Here is a 15,147-nt window from a genome sequence, read left to right as displayed (position 1 = left end):
CAAACCTCACTACTGCCTCAAAAGGAAGTAGAGAAAATTTAATCAACCTGGCAACTTAACTTTAATATATGGAAATACTCCAGTTTATCACAAATTACCTTAAATATAAGCTTTCATAGAACAAGTGAATTTTGAACTAATCAATAAAGGTTTATTCTTTGAAAGTGGGGGTTCTGCTGTGGATTGCATATATGTGTTTCCTTCCATTCATGCTTGAACCCTAACTTCCAATGGAGTGATATTAGGAGGTAAGAGCTTTGGGAGGAGGTTAGGGTTAGATGAGGTCGTGAGTATCTTTACAAGAAGAGGAAGAGCATAGAGTGTTCTCTCTCTCTCTCTCTTCCATCCTTCTTTCATTTTCTCTTTTCTCCCTTTCCCTTTCTCCTCTCTCTTTACTCTCTCCCCTTTGCCATGTAAGGGCACAATATATTAAGACAGGAAGAGAACGTTCTTCAGACTCTTTCAGGCCTTGATCTTGAACTTGTCAGTCTCCAGAATAAGAGATGTTGTGGAAGCCTCAGTCTTATGCTTGTCTGTTACAGCAGCCAAGGTTCACTAAGACAGATCTCTAAAACGTCCCTGATCTCCTGTACCTAACCTGGACTTGGAGGTTGTTTTCTTCCAGTATCCTTGGCTTGCATTGCTTTTCTACTCACATTTGTTCTTCAGGGTCCTCCCGGGACCTAAATAATACTGAATTATTAGGGCCATAGTCTGTGACTATGCCGCAGAGGGAAAGTAACAGATTTTGTAAATTGATACCTTGACCTTGCCCCTGAGCGGACAATGCTAAAACCAACTTAGCTAACTCGTCACAGACCTAAGTAGATGAATTTGGTTGACTGAGGGGAAGCAATAAATTATGTTTGTATTGACCTTAGTAAACCTTTTAATTCTTTCCCACATGATATAGTTCTCAACAAATTGGGAAAATATGGCCTAGAGTCTAGGTAATTGCACAACGGCAGATCAATGGGCCAAGGCCTGCAGCATGAGTTTTATGTCTCCATGGACTTGAACAGTTTCATTGTCTACAGAGAAAAGGTGCACACTGACATTCCCTTCCATCGTCCTAAAGAGGCTCCTGACCTTTCTCTGCCTACTGTGGTGGAAAGGAGCTTGGCCTCCTCCCCTAGTATGGAGGAAACAGGTTTCCAAGTGTGCTGGGGTCAGGGCAGACGTGCAGAGGTCTTAAGTTCATGGTAGTATTTTCCTAGTAGCTGGTCTCTCAGAACACAACAACAACAACAAATGATACAATTTCTCCCATGCACTGTTGCTTTGCTTCATGGTTTCTGACAGCTCAAGTGAAAAATCTTCCTAAATATCTTAAATGTTTGTTTCTACCTGTCCAATGGTTAAGTCTCTTAGTCACCAAAGGGAATGAATACCCTAGAAACTTACTAGCTGATGAGTTAAAAACCATCTTCACAACAGTACAAAATCCATTCATTTATTCAATCAAAGAATAAGTAGCCTGTTGTGCTGGCCTTGTACTAGGCAGTGGGCATATTGGCAAAAATCCAGCCTCTACTTCAGAGGAGTTTAGCCTGTTTGCAGAGACTGACATGGATGTACATTGTGACTGTACTAATTTCCTAGGGTTTCCAGGACAAAATGCCACAGATGGGTCAATAACTATATGCCTCTTTCTTTTCCAGAGGCCAGAAGTCTAAGAGCAAGGTGTTAGCAGTTTGGTTTCTCTAGGGACCACTGTCTTTGGCTGCAGATGGTTGGTATCTTACTGTGGCCTCATGAGGTCTTTGCTCTCTGTACGAGAATCCCTTATGTCTCTATTTCCTCTTTTTAAAAGGAAATCAGCCAGTTTGAATTAATGTCCACCCTAAAGGCCTTGAGTTTTCCTTCTCCTTTTCCTCCTCCTCCTCCTCCTTTGTGGTGCTGGGAATTGAACCTTAGTCCTTATATATACTAAGCAAGTGATCTACCACCTAGCTAAATCCCCAGGCATTCATTTTTAACTTAGTCACTTCCTTAGAAGTTCTGTCTTTAAATATAGTCACTTTCTGAAGTGCTGGGGGTTAGGGATTCATTTTATGAGTTTTGAGAGGGCCACCAGTAAGACTATAAGAATATACAAAGGTGAGTGTTAGCAGGGCCATGGAAAGTTTTATGTGAGCTTAGATATTATATGGGGATAAGGACAAACATCAAGTCTCAATCTTACTGGAGTCTACATCTAGTGTCACTTTGGTAAGTAGAAACAGAATTAAGCTTATGGGCATGATGCGTTTAACCAATATCATTTAAAAAAATCTTCTAAATCTTTCAGGAGGGACAAGCACTTGTCTTTTCTCCAACTGTGACCACCTTCTGTCCAGTTGGTCCTTAGAGATATTTGAGTTTGAAATCCCTGCCAGATTTTAAGGAGAAAGAGAAACATTTTCTTAACTATCCAATAATTTTCCAGATCTTCCAGCCTACAACAGGTCAGTAAACTATATTGTAATATACCTGTTATTAATTTGTCTGAATATTCTTTATTTTCCATGCCTAACTACATTGTAATGTACTTATTACTAATTTGTCTAAATGTTCTTTATTTTCCATGCCTCTCTATTCCTTTTCATTTAGTCCTTTTTCCAGCCAACTAAGAGTAAGAAATAGACTTACATTTGGCTCAAGCTCCTTTAGTTACTAAAAGATTTAGGGAGAGTTTTGAAAAATTAACATTTCTTTTCTTAAATAAGGCTTCCCTTATATAATGCAGTATCTGCCATATTTATATCTTCCTCATTCATTTCTAATTTTTATACTATTTTTATTATTAGGTGCTGTGCATCAATCACTGACCTTATTTATACATGCTAAGTCCAGGGTCTTTCACATGTGCTATTTCCCTTGTCTTTTCTAATTTTCAACTGCATGCAGTGTGATTGATAATGGCCAAGACATACCTCATGTGACTCTCACCTCTACCACCAACTGACAAGCTTCCTGGGATATCTTGTTTGAAACATTCAGAGGTTTGAATCTGATTGGCTGTGTGTTTCTTAGGGGCAGGTCACAGGTTCAAGTATGGAGGAAGTGAGAGAGCTTCTCTGTAAGGAAAGAGGAAATATGTAAGTTATACTTAGATGCATGAAAAACTTTCTAAAGTTATTGCATATTTTTCTATGATGGCTTGGAAGTAATATTTTATACAAGTAGAGTGAAAGTTAAAATATTTTATGCAAAAAAATGTTAAAAAGATGGAGAGTTTCAGCAGTAACCAAAGAAACACAAATAAAGAGAAGGTGAGTTATCACAACTGAATTGAGTTTGGCAAAGATTGGCAATACCCTATGTTTGTGGGAATGTGGCAAGGGAGGCACTTACACATTAGGAATGGGAGTAAACTAATACAATGGTTGTAGGGCAACCTGATAGCAAATACTGAAATTTAAATATATATTTCAAGCAATTTATTCTAAATGCCCGCGCATGCGCGCACACCCTCCCTCTCCCCCATCTTTATTGTGAATAATCAGAGGAAAGAGTAACAGGAAACTTCAATTCCTAAGAATACAGAATGGATCAAATTATCATTGTGCATTCATATAACACAACTCTATGTTGTCATTAAAAAGAATGAGTCATAGCCAGACCCACGGTTCACACCTGTAATCCTAGCTACTCAGGAGGCTAAGATCTGAAGATCACAGTTCGAAGCCAGCCCAGGCAGGAAAGTCCATGAGACTCTCATTTCAAATTATCCACCAAAAAAGCCAGAAGTGAAGCTGTGACTTAAGTGGTAGAGCACTAGCCTTGAGCACAAAAGCTCAGGGACAGTGCTCAGGCTCTGAGTTCAAGCCCCAGGACTGGCAAAAAAAAAAAAGAGTCATAACTGTATTAACTGGTATGGACTTGTTTTATATAAAGAAAGCAATCTTGAAAATAACTATGTAGTCTATTCACATCAATATTAAGTGGTGTGGGAAGCTGTTTATGTGTGAGTTCACATACACATGCGTGTATATCAGTGTGCATAGAGAGCTGATACTGTTCAATATTCAGACTGTTCACAGTGATAATGTCTGGGGAATGAGATTGGTAAGATTATTTTCCTCATTTAAGGATTTTTAATTTATCTTTTATAAATGCTAAACATTTGCTCTACATTTTCTTTATGATTAGTAGAAAGTAAATTTTAAAAGTTTGGATAAAAATGTTCTTTATGGGGGCTGGGAATATGGCCATATGACCTAGTGGCAAGAGTGCTTGCCTCCTATATATGAAGCCCTGGGTTCAATTCCTCAGCCCCACATATGTAGAAAAGGCCAGAAGGGGTGCTGTGGCTCAAGTGGCAGAGAGCTAGCCTTGAGCAAAAAGAAGCCAGGGACAGTGCTCAGGCCCTGAGTCCAAGCGCCACGACTGGCAAAAAAAAAAAAAAAAAGTTCTTTATAAGACATTCTTGGTTCCATCCCCAAGCAGCAAAACAATTAATTAACTAATTAATTAGTTAATTAAAATAAGGTCATTAGACTATGCCAATCTAGTCAGTAGTTCTTGTAGAGTAGGAAATTTAGAGACAGACACTTATAGAAAGGAAGCTCAGGTGAGGACTCAGAACAGAGCTCATAGACAAGACAAGGAGAGATGATTTAGAGAAGAATCAACCTGTCTTTGAACGTTGGGCTTCCAGAATTCTGAGAAAATACATTTCTGTTGATTTTAGCTTTCTACTTACAGAAATTCTAGCAATCTATGACCATCTGTAATCCTCAGTGAAATTATTGTTTGTTTCTTAACAATTCAGTATGACTTATGCATATTTTCCATGAATGGTGTAGAACAATTCTTTCATGTTGCTCAAGTTAAAAAAAAGAAAACATAATGAGTAGCACCTGCCTGACACTACACCTGAAAAAAAAATCATCAAAGGTAGAACTCTAAAATGAACACCAAAGAATTAAAATGATACCATCCCCAGCTTGCCAGTGCATTTGTCAAAACAATTTATATTGGTAAGGAGCTGTACGATTTCAATTAGATAGAAGTATTTGGAAAAGAAATATGACTTTAGCTAGTCCTCTGTCTTGCCAAATTGAAGAAGCCATTGTGTTCTTAAGTGCATAGTCTTTCATGTCAGTGACCTGGGCTTTTCATAGAGAAGGGAGGGCTCACAACGCAGAGGATTTAACAAATGTAGAGAAGGCAAACTGCTCTGGAACCAAAGGGCCTTTCAAAACTTGTAGTAACTAATGAAACCCAAGTGCTTTTTATTTAACAATATCAAAGAATTCTAGATAAAGCATTGTGATTTTAGGATGCAAAGGTTTAACTTTTACAAAAGGTAGAGTGAGCGACTCAATAGTTACCAAGTATGAAATCCTTTGAGAGGAAAACAAAAAGGTTATTTTAACTTAACTCTGTGTTGGATCTTGTGTATTTACAGGAAAAGTTTCCATTTAAGACCATTGATACATTAATAGTTTCCAGGCACATTTTATGACAGGGCCTAAGTTTATTCTCTTTTGAACAGCTAGGAAAGGATTTTTAAAAGTAAGCACTTAGATTTGCCTGGATTTCATTTATAAAGCAAGGGTCTTAAATCCAAATGCCTCTGGAATCAAGCTATGCCCTGGAGCAATGAATTCCCCTGAGATGACCAGAGCATCCTCCACTCAATTTCCCTTGAGTTTCTTGTCCTCCTGTGTTTTCCTTCTTGAAGGGCAGTGAATGCTCAACGCTCTTGGCTGTCTCTCCACATCCCCCAGCCTCGTTCATATATAGTCTAGGGCTTTGCTTTCAATGTTCTTAGAGAAGTTGGTAAGCACACTTCACTTATGCTAATACAGTCTTAAAGCATCGTGCTTATTTCAAGCATTAAATATTGGGGTTTAAGACTGGGCATAAGACTGCTAAGAATTAGGAGGACCCGATTAGGTGGACAAAATATATTCCCAAGAGTGCTACAGTGCTACAGTGTTCTCCCAAACAGGTGGAGTGCTTTTGACTGGAATCTTTTGCCTTCAAGTATGTTACTAAAGCCCCCTAGTGGCCAGGTGACCCCAGTCTGGTGCCCCACCCAGGACCCCTCTTGGAAAAGGTTTTTTTTTTTCTGTCTCCCTCTCTTCAGAACTCTCTGAAATGTGTTGGGTCTACAGCGGAAGCTGGGTGCTAGATGAGAGACCATTTCGGGTAGTCCTGGCCTACTTCCCAAGGAAAGGAGGGATCCAAAGCTTCTTCAGTTGAGAGGAAGGTAGGCCCAGGAAGTCATTAACTAGCTCTGTAGAGAGGTCCTGCAGACTTGGAGACCTCATTGAGGTGTCAAGGCTGTGAATTGGGGTGGCTCTGACTTTCAGGTCTGTAGGCCAGATGTCAGAGAACAGATGGTCTAGACAGATCTCCTCTACACCTTCTTATAGGAACCTTGAGGAAGCCCCAAATACCATCCTTATAACTAATCTCACATGGCTTGAGTGACCACTGTTGAATCAAATCATCCCTCAGCATAGACTCTACAGTGTAGACCCTTGAGAAATCCAGACTCTCCCAAGAATTTGTATTTCTTTATGTCTATACAGCCCACAATGGTCATAAGTCCTTCTGTAAACATGTGTCTCTATATCAGTGATCAGCAGGTAATCATCTGGCATTTGGTAGAGGTACACACTGATTCTTTGGGATAAATGAAAGTAATTAAATCAAGTTGATTTGAAGTCTGTATGTTTCCAGGGAAATTCCTATGTTGTAGAAGATGAAAACTGCCAAGTATTTAAAGGAAGGTGCTTCTTAGTATATGTTACCTCGGTTCAGGGCAGCGTGCTGAGCACTGTGTATGATTCAGGACAATCCCAGATAGATAGAATTAATTCCTGTTCTCAAGGAAGACACTATGGCCTAGAAGAAACCACATGTCCTCTTTTGGTGTATTTTTGCACTCCCTGTTAAACGTCTCCCTAGTTCCTGCCCTCATTCTTACCTTGAACCCTCTTTTGTCTGTACCCATATCCACCATTACTCCATGCTCTGCTCTTGTTGACATCATCCTGTTGTGGAACTGATGTTTTAGCCCTCTGTATTATAATTTCCCCTCTGAGAGTGCTGGATACATAGTCTCTCTTATTTTCTTCCATCTGTTCCCTTTTACATTGGTAACTGCTCCTTCTCAGTTGCCTTTGCCAGCGATCCCTTCCCTTCCCAAATGTGTGTTGCCTTACTTTGATATCTGTCCTGGGGTCTTTTGTTCATGTTACTTCTTTGGTTATTTTGATCCTGGATGTATGTTGGAGGCACCTGGGAACTGTAATTTTTAAAAAGTACACATGTCCAAAGTCCAGAAATTCTGATTTATTGGGCTTCTGGCACTTGTATTTTGAAAGAAGAACATTTCACAAGTGATTCTTAGTAATATGTTCTATGAAAAGGTGAGGGCTTTCTCTTTCACTCTTTTTGTTTGTTTGTCCATCTGACTGTCTCTCTGTCTCTCCCTTCCTCTCCCCTGCCCCAGGTGATCCCATGCTCTTCTATGGCTTCCATATGCTGACTGTCGTTCCACATCTGATTTCTACTTTAGAGCTTAACTCTTAATCCCATATTGATGCATTCAAATGAACTCTCGAGTGGTTCAGATGCTTCTTATAGAATTCAACCAGTCTTAAAAAGAAGTCATGAATTATCTCTCCAAATCTACTCCTTTTCAGTCTTTTCCTTTCCACCAAGTAGTAGTATGTGCACATTCTGACAAGAAAGACATTGTTTTAAACTTCTTCTCCTTCATCCCCTATGTCCAGTGAAGTATCAATTTCTACCAAAAACACCAAAAAACTACAAAAAGTCCTTTCAACTGATGAATCCCAACTTACCAACTATGGTCATTCACTTTCAGTGACAAAATCTTTTTTTTTTTTTTTTTTTTTTGCCCAGTCCTGGGCCTTGGACTCAGGGCCTGAGCACTGTCCCTGGCTTCTTCTTGCTCAAGGCTAGCACTCTGCCACTTGAGCCACAGCGCCACTTCTGGCCATTTTCTGTATATGTGGTGCTGGGGAATCGAACCTAGGGCCTCATGTATAAGAGGCAAGCAATCTTGCCACTAGGCCATATCCCCAGCCCCTCAGTGACAAAATCTTGGTGTAAGTGCTGGGTCTATGGATAGTTGAAATATCTCTCTCACTGGTGTCTGAATCTCCTTGGTGCTCTCCTTTCACTGTTTACATGTCTTTGGGTGATCTTTGATTGCCTCCATATCTAATTATATCAGACCTTCACTTAAGAGTCCTTCAGTAGGCGCTCGGGGTACTTAGAATATGTCTAAAATTCTTAAATGGTTAGAAGGCCCTATAACACCTGATCCCTGCACCCCCTTGAAGCTTCATTCAATGCAATTTGTTTCCCTTTCACTTCCTTCTGTGGTCTATCCTCACTAGGCTTCTTCATTCATATCATCATCATCATCATCATCAACATCATCATCATCATCACTATTATAGTACTAGGGCTTGAACTCAGGGCTTTTTCACTCAAGGCTGAATCTCTACCTCTTAAGCCATACATCCACTTACAGTAACTGAAGAGTGTCATGGACTTTTCCTACCCAGGCTGGCTTCTGACCATGTCCCACAGATCTCAACCTCTTGACTAAGGAAAGGCAAGAGACCCCAGCACCCGGCTAGTTTCATACTTTGTAGATGTAACTTCCTTGGCCTCGCATGTTCTTCCTTTTTTTTTTTCTCTCTCTTTCTTTTCCCCTCCCCTTCTTCCTCTATTAGTAGTGCTGGGGATGGGATCCAGAGTCCTATACAGTCTAAGCAAATGTGCTTCAGGCACTGCTCTCCCAACCCTTAATCAAAGTTTTCTTTGGGTAGCAGCTGCAAAGCCTTCCAAGTCACAGAAACATTGTTTTCTACTGGAAGCTTGCTCTGATTATTTGCACTAGGGGAAGGATTCCTATTACATAGCTTGAAACTGCCATGCTAATTACCACTGTTACTCATTAGGTAAATTATTCTGCAATTATTTATGTAGTAAATGCTGTATGATCAGTCTCTCCATCAGGCTTATGCTCCATGAAAGTGGATATTATGTTAATCTTATTTTTCTCAGTATCTTCAACTTTGTTTTTCTTTTGTGGCCATCCTGGGGCTTGAACTCAGGGCCTGGGTACTTTCCCTGAACTTCTTTTGCTCAAAAATAGCACTCTATCACTTGAGCTACACCTCCACTTCTGGCTTTTTGGTGTTTAATTGGAACTGAGAATCTCATGGACTTTCCTGCCTGGGGTGGTTTTGAGCCAAGATTCTAAGATCTCAGCCTCTTGAGTAGCTAAGATCATAGGCATGAGCCACCGGGTACCTAGCATCGGTATCCTCAACTTTTAGCATAGCACCTTAGGTCTGGTAAACTCTCAGTGTGCACTCATTGAATGCATGAACAAGATGTGCACTAAGATACAAGTCTAAAAGACAATGCCAGGAAATATTTTTGGCACCAGAAGTAGAAGAATGAAGAAAGCATAATAGGTGTTAGAAGAGAGAGAGAGAGAGAGAGAGAGAGAGAGACGATCCCCCATTTCATACAACACTTCAGATATAGGAAGAGGTAGTGGCCTCTTGGATATGAAGGGTCATGTACTGAAGGCTTGATCCCCAACCAGTGGAAATACTGAGAGACCACGAGCACACTAACATCATTAATGGAGGACTCCACTGATGGATGCAGAATGTATGGCATTGTTGAGAGGTAATAGAAATGAGGATGTAAGACCTCGTTGGAGAAAGGTCACTGGAGGAAGGATGGGACTTGTCCCCTGTCTCCTTGTCCTTTGCCTCCAGTCCAGCACAAGGAAAGCCACTTTGCTCTACCACATGTGCCCGCCATGTTTTTCTACCTCACTGAGCACAGGCCCAAGAGCAATGGAGCTGAGTGACCATGGACTGAAACATAAAACCAGGAGCCAAGATGAATCTTTCCTCCTTTCAAGTAGCTTTCTCTGGTCTTATTTATCACAGTGATGAAAAGTGAGTAAGGGCCTTGTTTTGGCTTTTCACAGATGGTGAGATTTCCCATGGAAGGAGATGGGTAGCCTAGGCAGTGGGGAAAAATAGGAAGAAGGGCAGCAAAAAAAAGAGCATGAAGAATGACAAGTGACCCTGTTGACGTGAGTGTAAGGGCTGGGACAGGATGGAGTAGATAAGAAAGTTGGAAAATAGAAAGGAATCAAAGACTGAACCTAGGAAATTGACAGTCTTAATTTCCAGCCATGATATGAGTGGTGATCTGACAGAATTGAGCTGACCTGGGTGTGTAGGAGTTGCTTTGGGTACCCCCAAACCAGCTAGGCAGATTGTAGTTAAATTGACTAGTGGTCATGAAGGGCTAAAACTTGAGAGTTGGAGTGGGAAAAGAAGGGAAGATGGACCCAAGCCTGAGTGACAGAGCAGAATTGCTAGGAGTTTGGTAACTCATTCCATGCAATGGCCACAGAAAGAGGCCAGGCCAACATAGCCCAAGCATTACAATAAAGCCAATGCCCTCTCAAACAATTTCAGAATGGCCATTAGGTAGAATTCCAGGGGAAGCTACATCTCCTCAAGAGCCCATTATGCAAAAGCTGCAAGAGGTTATTCACCAAGCAAATTCATTCATGGAGACCCCTGCCTTCTGTCCAGTGACCCCTCTACTGGCACACTGCTAACTAGTAAAAATTATTAAGGTGGTTCATATGCTGATACTTATTCTAATTTTTTCAGGGCGATAAGAAGGTTTATTTATTTATTTATTTATTATTAATTGGACATAAATTTTTTTACAAGGTGTTGTGCAAAGAGGGTGCAGTTACATAGTAGGGCTGTGTGTACATTTCTTATGATATCTTACGACCTGTTTTTCTATCCCTTGTCTAGGTCAGGTTGACATATATGCAATATACAATGTATCAAGAACATATACAGTATTCACAGACTTGGTCTCTACTGTCTTTCCATCTCCCTTTGTTAACAGTCATATATCAGGGAGATCATGCCCCTTTGTTTTCTGTGTTCTAGGCTTGTCTCACTCAACATTATTTGTTCGAGTTCTGACCATTTCCCTGCGAATAACAGTATTTCACCGTTCCTAATCGCTATGTAGTATTCCATTGTGTATAAGTACCATATTTTTTGGATCCATTCGTCTGTGGAGGGGCATCTGGGTTGTTTCCATATTTTAGCTATTGTGAATTGTGCCGCGATAAACATGGAAGTACAAATGCCTTTTTTGATATCTTGGATTTTGCTGTTTAGGATAGATGCCTAGGAGTGGTATGGCTGGGTCATAGGGTAGGTCTATATTGAACTTTTTGAGAAACCTCCATACTGTTCTCCAAAGTGGTTGTACTAATTTGCACTCCCACCAACAATGGAGAAGGGTTCCTCTTTCCCCACAGCCCCTCCAGCATTTGTTGTTGCCTGAGTTCAGAGTATAGGCCATTCTAACTGGGGTGAGGTGGTATCTCAGGGTTGTTTTTATTTGCATTTCCTTTACTAGCAGGGATGTTGAGCATTTCCTCATATGTTTCTTTGCCATTTTTATATCTTCTCTTGTGAAGTCTCTCTTTAGCTCTTTTGCCCATTTCCTAATAGGTTTATTGGGCTTGGAGGGGCTTAGTTTTTTGAGTTCTCTGTAGATGACAGATATCAGGCCTTTGTCTGCTGCTGTGCTGGTAAATATCCTTTCCCATAGATAAGAAGGTTTATTAGAAAAGAAATTTGACAGAGAAAAAAAGCAGATGGTATAGGCGTAGTACAGGAAGGTAGACTTCATTCCATCTCGGCCATCTTATGCCATCTTTCTATAGCTCATTTAAAATTTTATCTGATGTTATTTATTTATGCTGGTCCCAGGGTTTTCATTCAGAGCCTAGGTGTTGTCCTTGAGCTTTTTAACTCAAGAACAATGTTTAACCACTTGAGCCACAGCAACAATTCTGGCTTTTTGCTGATTAATTAAAAATAAGAGTCACGCCCCAGTCACTGAGCCGCAGCCGAGGACTCAGCTGCCTCCCCCTTGAGCCCCCTTGCTTCCCGACACTCCGTTCCCCCCCCCTCCGCCCCCCCCTCCTGCCTTCTCCCGCAGCAGCCTTCTGCAGGCCGTTTCCACCTAGGAAAAGGAATCGTATCGTATGTCTGCTATCCAGAACCTCCACTCGTTCGATCCCTTTGCTGATGCAAGTAAGGGTGATGACCTGCTTCCTGCTGGCACTGAGGATTATATCCATATAAGAATTCAACAGAGAAACGACAGGAAGACCCTTACTACTGTCCAAGGGATCGCTGATGATTACGATAAAAAGAAACTAGTGAAGGCGTTTAAGAAGAAATTTGCCTGCAATGGTACTGTAATTGAGCATCCAGAATATGGAGAAGTAATTCAGCTACAGGGTGACCAGCGCATGAACATATGCCAGTTCCTGGTAGAGATTGGACTGGCTAAGGACGATCAGCTGAAGGTTCATGGGTTTTAAGTGCTTGTGCCTCATTGAAGCTTAAGTGAGGATTTCCTTGCAATGAGTAGAATTTCCCTCCCGTCCCTTGTCACAAGTTTAAAAACCTCACAGCTTGTATAATGTAACCATTTGGGGTCTGTTCTTAACTTGGACTAGTGTAACTCCTTCATGCAATAAACTGAAAAGAGCCATAAAAAAAAAATAAGAGGGGCTGGGGATATAGCCTAGTGGCAAGAGTGCCTGCCTCGGATACACGAGGCCCTAGGTTCGATTCCCCAGCACCACATATACAGAAAACAGCCAGAAGCGGCGCTGTGGCTCAGGTGGCAGAGTGCTAGCCTTGAGCAGGAAGAAGCCAGGGACAGTGCTCAGGCCCTGAGTCCAAGGCCCAGGACTGGCCAAAAAAAAAAAAAAAAAAAAGAGTCACACAGAAGTTGGGAGCTGGTGGCTCACTCCTGTAATCTTAGCAACTCAGGAGGCTGAGATCTAAGGATCATGGTTCAAAGCCAGCCTGAGCAGGAAAATCTGCGTGACTCTTATCTTCAATTAACCACCAGAAAACCAGAAGTTGTAGAGCACTAGGAACAGCACCCAGGGTTCAAGCCCCATAACCAGGAAAAGAAGTCACATGGACTTTCTTGCCTGGGCTGGCTTTGAACTGTGGTCCTCACATCTCAGCTGCCTAAATGGCTAGGAATACAGGTGTGAGCCACTGGCTTCCAGGTTACTTTTTATTGTGTCAGCAATGAGGTTTGAACTTGCGATCTCGCTTGGCTTTTTCACTCAAATCTGGTACTCTATCACTTGAGCCACTCCTTCACTTCTTGCTTTTTGGTGACTAATTAGAAGTGAGAGTTTCACAGACTTTTCTGTCCAGGATGACTTTGAACCATGATCCTTAGATCTCAGCCTCCTCAGTAGGCATGAGCTAGACAGACTGGTAAATTTTAGATGTGGACTTTTTTTCATTAAGTGTTTTTCTTTCCCAAGAGAGTTTTTCTGGTTCAATCCACTTCACAGATATGCATCAGGCTTGCAACTGGCACAACTTTCCTAGGTAAGCTAGTGACTCAATATGTTGCATTAGACCCAGTATGTGTGGTTTTGCTTCACTTGAGGAATTCAGTAAGCAATGTACTTCATGTAGCAGAAACCCTCATAAATCTATGTGGAGAAGGACATGACTACAACCTCTGTTTTTCAATCCCAGGTGGCATAGAAGTTGCTTTGTTTTCTTTATGGAGAAGCTCTGGAGTTTTCCATACTACCCTAGCAGGAGACGGATACCACTGTACCATTGTCATCCTTTGCTTAAGTGTACCCTTCAGGATTAAAAACTAACTGAAGGAGAAGGGAAAATGCAGTGGGTGGTTGTTTTGCTCCGTATGGAGGAAGCATGCATTTTCCTTCTAGACAGGCCCTCCGGGGAAGTGAGCCAGAAAAAACAAGCAAGACTACACAGCGCCATGCAATTTCTCCTGCACAATTGCTGAGCTTCTGTATCTGGCCCTATGTATATAAACTATGTGTCCAGGACCAGGAAAACATGGACAGACAAGGTAAGGAATCAAGATAATTATTGTAGTTACAAAAGAACTTTTATATCATTACAATCTCAGCTTGGATAGAGATTCAGCTTTACAGTTTCTATAAGCAGCCCTTCTCTGGCTATGTACATTTGGGCTTAGCAACATTGGGATTCGTGAGATTAAGTATAAGAAGATAAATATTAAAAGGTGGAAGAGTATTTGTGGAAGATATCTGCTCAACTGGTGTGGCCCAGCCGAGCCCCGATTGGAATAGTTTGGTAACATTTATGACCTTTCATGACCTTTGTGGAAAAAAACCTCTTATTATTATTATTACTTCCTGAATAAAGTGCTGTGTGTCCTTCAAGTAGTCCTTGACATTTTGTTGTCTTGTGGCCTTCATATTTGTGAACTTGGGAGATTCTGGGACATGTAAAATATTAGAAACAAATGAAAGCAAGCCTTCCTTCCTTCCTTCATCCTTCCTTCCTTCCTTCCTTCCTTCCTCCCTCCTTTCCTTTCTTCCTTTTCTGGCCAGTACTAGGGCTTGAACTCAGGGACTGGGTGCTGTCCCTTAGGTTTTTTTTGCTCAAGGTTGGCTCTTTACCACTTGATGTACTGGTTCATTTCTGGCTTTTTGCTGGTTAATTGGAGATAAGAGTCTCATGGTCTTTCTTGACTGGAATGGATTTTAGCTGAAATCCTTAGATCTCAGCCTCCTGAGTAGCTAGGATTATAGGCATGAGCCACTGGCACCTGACTGTTTTTGATTTTTAATGACAGTCTCACTGTGTAGCTCAGTCTGGCCTAAGAAATCCAAGATTCTCCTGATTCTCTGGCTTGTGTTTCCTGAGTGCTGGGATTACAAACATGTGCCAGCACACCCAGTGAGATTTAATACTTTCAGTGTTCATTTCCTGTAGGCCACATTATAACATTTTCCTAAGAAATTGATATTTTATCTATCTAAATTTGTGCTAAAGAACCAACAAAGCTCTTCGTATTATCACAGGGGATATTTAGTTAGTATTTTAAAACATGTTTCTGTTCTGTTTTGGCCTGGATAACACCATTCCTTGTATGTATATGTGCATGTGCGTGTGCATGCACTAACCTCTGAAATTCATCTTATTTTGTATGACTTTAGAAGACTTTTGAGACTATCCATCATGCCTAGTGAACAGTGTAGGGGGA

At 41.1% G+C, this 15,147-nt stretch overlaps 1 protein-coding gene across 1 annotated transcript; it reads left to right on the top strand.

The window, feature by feature from the left end:
- Positions 1 to 12,100: 12,100 nt before the first annotated feature.
- LOC125363325 (eukaryotic translation initiation factor 1-like) lies at positions 12,101 to 12,549 on the top strand. The gene has a single exon (XM_048362469.1). It carries the CDS (start codon positions 12,101 to 12,103, stop codon positions 12,440 to 12,442), a length of 342 nt encoding a protein of 113 aa, XP_048218426.1. The 3' UTR covers positions 12,443 to 12,549.
- The last annotated feature ends 2,598 nt before the right edge of the window (positions 12,550 to 15,147 follow it).

This window comes from Perognathus longimembris, chromosome 14 (assembly GCF_023159225.1).
Source record: "Perognathus longimembris pacificus isolate PPM17 chromosome 14, ASM2315922v1, whole genome shotgun sequence".
Classification (NCBI taxonomy): domain Eukaryota; kingdom Metazoa; phylum Chordata; class Mammalia; order Rodentia; family Heteromyidae; genus Perognathus; species Perognathus longimembris.
Note: the sequence above shows the minus strand (reverse complement) of the source record. Positions and strands in the feature narration are given on the sequence as shown.